The 6,095-nt window shown below is 38.2% G+C and overlaps 1 protein-coding gene across 1 annotated transcript; it reads left to right on the top strand.

The window, feature by feature from the left end:
- The first annotated feature begins 3,330 nt into the window (after positions 1 to 3,330).
- Positions 3,331 to 5,207, top strand: LOC122027753 (syntaxin-81-like). The gene is made up of 4 exons (XM_042586760.1): positions 3,331 to 3,471; positions 3,795 to 3,878; positions 3,975 to 4,079; positions 5,097 to 5,207. The coding sequence occupies exons 1-4, from the start codon at positions 3,394 to 3,396 to the stop codon at positions 5,136 to 5,138; spliced, it is 309 nt and encodes a 102-aa protein (XP_042442694.1). The 5' UTR covers positions 3,331 to 3,393; the 3' UTR covers positions 5,139 to 5,207.
- The last annotated feature ends 888 nt before the right edge of the window (positions 5,208 to 6,095 follow it).

Here is a 6,095-nt window from a genome sequence, read left to right as displayed (position 1 = left end):
ATTAAAGGTTAATTAAAATTATGTTTAAGGTTTAATTAAATTAACCTAATTTTAAGGTTTAATAATTAGAAAATTAAGTTAATTTAATTTAAAGGTTAGCATTTTATTGGATTAATTTGAAAGTTAATTTAATTAAATCCTTATTTATCTCATCAAATTTATATTTTCAATCAAAGTATCCTATAATTTTATGAGATACTTTATGTTAAATTCTTATTTTAAAGATAATCTGACCTTATGTTAGATTTAGATTTAATCGTGAGTCAATTAAATGTACATTTCAAAAATTGACTTTCAGGTTGTGGTGAGACACAGGGATTTTCTTGGGTATCGAAGCAACGACCACTTCTAGATAAAATTTTTTTTAAGAAATTGAACATTTAATCTTCCTATTGATAAACCTTATTCTTACTAGTTTAGGATGTGGTGAGGTAGTTTTGGTTAGTTTCACTTAGTGATGTCAGGCAGGATATCGATTATCCTACGGGCTGATGCGAAAAGGAAACTTGAGAAGAAGACAAGAAGAAAACCTTTAAGAAGAAAACTTTTTATTAAAACTTGAGGGGTTAATCCTTCAACATCTAAATATACCTCTTATATAGACCATAACCTAAGACTCAGATAAGAAAATAGATTATAATAATTACAATTAGCGTATCTTAATTCCAATCTTATAAAGAAAGAAAATATATTTTTACTCAAAAAGAAAATTAATTAATTTAACGATCTTAACTCAAATCAAGATGCGGATAAAGACAAATTCTCTCTAAAAAAACCAGAAATATGAAAATGACCCTAAGTACATAAAAAATAAAAATTACTAAAAATAGCAAAAAGACTCTAAAAGGGTTTAAATGTCAAATTTGGGGTTGAGAATTGATGGTTACGGTTACACAGGTAACAAATGTATTTTCGAATTCTGCACGTGTGATGATAGACAGAGCCTGATTCCAAGTTTCGAGTCAAAAGTTATGTCTGTTTGAAGTTTGAAGACTCATATTGGACTTTAACATGGGTTGGCCTACATCACTTAGCCAAGTAAGGCACGCCTTATCCTACTTGACTTCCTAGACCAAGTTTCTCTAAGGTACTATCATCTCATCCCATCCTGGTACTATGTTGGACAAGAATCAGACTATCTTTTTCAATCTAGTCCTAAATATCCAAATGGGTAGGTTAGATTTTTGAGGTGCCAACTAATTTGATGTCTCCCCTAAATTATTGAACTAGTGTTTTGTGTTAAGTTTTAGATTAGGTTTATGTCAATTTGTTTTGTAGTTGTAATATACTTGATTATAGCTTTGTTCGTGGGATTTAAACTTTTTATTTGAGTTGGACTTGATGCTTGAGTCGGGATTAATTGATTGTTTTGGTTTATTACATTTATTTAAAGAGTTATCTTGTTTTGCTTTTATATAGTGAATTTTATTTTTAGGTACGTAGTATTAATTTGGTCTTAGTTAGATAAGCTTTCGAGACTCATGCTTTGGTTGATTTCTTATTTTGAGTTATTAGTGAAATAAATATTTTGTTTGTTGAGCTGGATTTGTATCCGAGTCAAGATTTTTTATAGACCGCTCTTTGGGATTCAAGTATCATATATAAGTATTTGGTGTTGGTGCAATATTCCCTAGGTCAAGGTTGACCGTGTTGACTGAGCTTGAATTGAGTCAAGCTCGAGTCTTGATGTTGTTGGTTTCGATGTTTGACAATACATGTAGTCAATACATGAAGATTGCAGGTGCAATTGTTCATGTGTGAAGGAGAGTCAAGTAGGTCAAGGTTGACTGGATACTTGACGTGAAAGTCCTGGTGAGTGAAGCCAGGCAGATGGAAAGTCCTGGTGAGTGAAGCCAGGCAGATGGAAAGACCTAGTGAGTGAAGCTAGGCAGAAAGAAAGTTCTGGTGAGTGAAGCCAGGCAGAAGGAAGACCTAGTGAGTGAAGCTAGTCAGAACACTACAAGAAAATTTGGATTCTACAACACTTAAACGACAACGTTTTTTATAAAAAGCATTGTCTATTTTTTTTTAACAACGCTTTTAGTGAAAAACGTTGTCTATTTCATTATTTTCTTATTAATAGACAACGCTTTTTAAAAAAGCGTTGTCTATTAGTAATTTTTACGGGTCAAAGACAACGCTTCGTAAAAAGCGTTGTCTATTAGCCTTTTTTTTAGTGTCTACGACAACGATTTTTAAAAAGCGTTGTCTACTGTCAAGTTATCATCTCAATCTTAAGTGATCTAGACAGCTTATCTCAAGATCTGACGGCTGGATCTTCATCCATCTTCATCACAATATGGACGGCCCAGATTAAAGGAGGAGAAAACTTCGTTTCCTTTTACCCATGCGATGACACAGTACTGGTGATTCCTTTCTGTTCGCAATATCTCCTCTCGCGCGGCTAGGGCACGCGACCTCCCACCGCCGGCCGTCTCTTCTTCCTCACCACCGGCCGGTAGCTCTTTCTTCTCTTCACTGCCGCACAGACCCCTCTCAAGAATCGGGAAGTGCGGTGGTGGATTTCGCCGGCGATGACGACGCCCAACAACCTTCCCAACGGCGGCCACCACCAGCGCCCACACCCTCCGCTCGACCCTAGGAGGCAGCGCCACTACCTTGGCACGCCCATCGCCACCCCTTCCTCCTCCTCTTCCTCCGCCGCCTCCTTCAAGGGTTGCTGCTGCTACCTCGACGGCGCTCGATGAGATGTTTTAGCAATCGCTCATTTACTTTTATGCCCCTCCTTTCCTCGGTCTGCGTTTCGATTCCGATCGGACACCACTCCTCCACCGTGCTGCGGCTGTCTGACCGGCGCCCCAGTGCAGCCTCACGCCAGAAAGGGGAATTCGATCACTTGTCGTATAGACGCCTCCGGCCTCACGTGAGAAAGGGGGAACGTTGTCCCCACCCGCGGCGTCACTTCTCCGACGTAGCATAGACAAGATTGACCCTGGCCGATCACCGCCGCCCGCCGCAGCCTTTCACACTGCCTACGGACTCGGTCTCCGGCGCATCCCAGGTCAGTGACAATCTCTTTCCTCGATCTCTCCTGGTTCGGCACAAGGATCTAAGCAAGCGCCTGCGGCCTCCTCCCTGCTGATCACCGACGCTTCTGCTCACTACGGTCGACACACTGCCGCCTGGATCTACTTCCGGGATCTTCCCTGTTTTGTACAAGGATAGCGTCTGCGGTCTCCTCCCCTCTCGGGTTGAGTAGAAGCCACATCGATCTACGGCCTCCTCTTGTCTTGGGCTGATCAAAGGTCGAAGCATCACCGTAGGCCTCCTCTCCATCCGGGTTGAGCAGAAGCCCAGCAAGCAGTGTTTCTCCTGCGAACCGCTTCCAACCGTTGATGAGCAGGTAGAGATTAGGTGGTATAAGGTTATTTGATGGCTAAGAGTAGGGACAGAACCGAAGATTTTAGGGAAGCTACCCGTGCGACAGCTCTCTCTTTTGGCTACGACGAGGTTGGTTATTGGATTGAAACTATCTTAAGTTTCTTCTTCCTATTGACGTGTTACTGTTCCTTGCATTCATTTGAATATTCATGGGAGTTTTTCTTCTTGCTTCACTCTGGGCTATGCATATCTTAAATTGTAATTGCTATTTCTCAACAGTAAAGAATTCCAAGTTTGTTCTGTTTCAGAGTTTTACAGTTTGTGAGTTTGTTTCAATTGAGAACAATTCAACATATGCTAGAAACTGCTACAATGATACATGTAATTCATAAGATTTTAATGGCACCATGTTATAACAGTACATTTTTTTGGCTTGTCATTGTCTTTGACAGGCCAAATTGGCTGCGCTCTTGGCATCCTTCATTTTGCGCAAACCCTTGGAGAAACCTCCATTTGAAAAAGCCGCAATTAAGACGGTACATCAGCTGCAGAGTCTCTTGCTTTGATATTCTCTGGATACGTGATATCTCTATCATATTTGATAAATGTTTTGACAAATTTCTTATTTTTAGCTTGAAAGTATTTCAGAATTGGAACACTTCATCACTAAGCATCGAAAAGATTATGTGGATCTGCATCGAATCACTGAACAGGAGAGGGACAACATTGAACATGAAGTAAGTAATGTTCATACCTATCATGTTTCTTGAAATTTAAAAACATGCATCGACCTAATCTTGATATATCAGAACATAAATGCAAACAGAAGAGAACTCTAGCTATGCAACTAACAATGAGTATGCGATAACACAAATTCCAACAATATGATCACAAGATAAGAAATTGTTTCACTAGGAACATTCCCAGAACCAAGAGTTCAAGTCGTGCCAATTAATAAGATTGCTATTCTTTTTATTCATTTTATCTCCCTGTTCTTCTGCAAGAAAAAATGTTCCAAAACACCATAAAATGTTCCAAAACACCATACAATGTAATGTTCTTCATTTCACCGAAGGAATCATTTTCCTCTTCCTACTTGTTGCTGTAATTGCTATCGTTCATAGGAAAACCCTTTGGATGTTGATAGGTTAGCTGATTGAGTCTTTGCTATTTTAGAGCTTCATGTAGATTTCATTTCATGCCTTAGGTTTCATTCTATGTTTTTCTTCATGTTGTCTTTCATATTGAGTAATGTTTTATGTGAATATTAAGTGCTTGTATTAATTTGACATCCTATGTTTCAATTTGCACACATTATGATTTCATTGACTCATGCCCATCAAGTGTTTGATTAAATGTCTCTTCCATTATATTAACTACTAAGAATTCCTACGAGTTTCATCCTATTTCTGTGATGCAATGCTTTATATAATCTAGTTCAATTAATAATTTATGATGGTTCTGAAATTATTATTTGGTATCACATTAACAATGGCTCCATTTTAGGTTGATTCTGAAGTTATGAGAGTGGAGTGATCAAAGAGGAAGACAAAGTGTAATTATCACAACTAAGAGTTTAATCTCTGTAGCTTATCGCGCTTAGTTTCCTATTGATGTGATGAATTTATTCCATGAAATTAAGAAATTCTCAGTACTCCATGTGTCATTTATAGACTCAATTCAAGTTGATGGTTTTTTATTCATGGTACTATTTTTTAGCTTATGTACTGATTTTGATGTTTGAGTTCTTTTAGGTACTTGATCCAACCATGAGGCCGAGTATAAAAGAGCTTTAAAAGGCTTCAAATCGAGTGTTTCTAAACATGTAACCATTATCGGTTGGCTATCAAATGGCTGTTCTTGCTCTTTAATGCCTATATTTCTCCTCAAACTTTACAGTGTACTACTATTAGCATTTTGTAAAAGCAAGTAGTGTTGTATTTATACACTTCGTTTAGGAATACTTTTATAATGTCAGAATTCTATTATTTTGGTATGAGTTTGAAATCATTAGCTCAGTTGATTATATGTAAAATTCGAATCTAGACATGGTAAAAGAAAAATAATAGTTTCGTAAATATAAAAATAATGATTTTTAAATAATTTTTTTTTATTTTTTTTTCTTTAAAATGACAATGCTTTTAAAGCGTTGCAAAAAGTGTTGTCTTTGTAAAAAAACAACAACGCTTTTTAAGCGTTGTAATAGTGTTGCAAAAGCGTTGTCTTCGCTACAAACGACAACGCTTTAAAAGCGTTGTCGTTGAGCAGACTTTTAACAACAGTGCTTTTAACAATGCTTTTTCAGGCACAAAGACAACGCTTTAAAAGCGTTGTCTATTAGCTTTTTTCTTGTAGTGGAAGGAAATCCTGGTGAGTGAAGCCAGGTGAAAGACCTAGTGAGTGAAGCTAAGCAGAAGGAAGTCCTGGTGAGTGAAGCCAGACACGAGGAAATCCAGATGGATCAAGGCTGATCAGACATCTGGTGTTGGAAAGTCCAAGTAGGCCAAAGGGATTGACCGGATACTTGGCACGAGGAGGAAAGTCCAAGTAGGTCAAAGGGATTGACCGGATACTTGGCACGAGGAGAAAAGTCCAAGTGGGTCAAAGGAATTGACCGAACACTTGGTGAGCGAGTCCTAGAAAGTCAAGGGTGATCGGATGCTAGGCACGATAAACTAACAGGTCATGGATGACCAGATGTTGGTTTAGGAGGCTTTAGACTTGATTTTGGGAGAAAATAATGAGCGGGATCG

This window comes from Zingiber officinale, chromosome 10A, assembly GCF_018446385.1.
Source record: "Zingiber officinale cultivar Zhangliang chromosome 10A, Zo_v1.1, whole genome shotgun sequence".
In the NCBI taxonomy this organism is placed as follows: Eukaryota; Viridiplantae; Streptophyta; class Magnoliopsida; order Zingiberales; family Zingiberaceae; genus Zingiber; species Zingiber officinale.
Note: the sequence above shows the minus strand (reverse complement) of the source record. Positions and strands in the feature narration are given on the sequence as shown.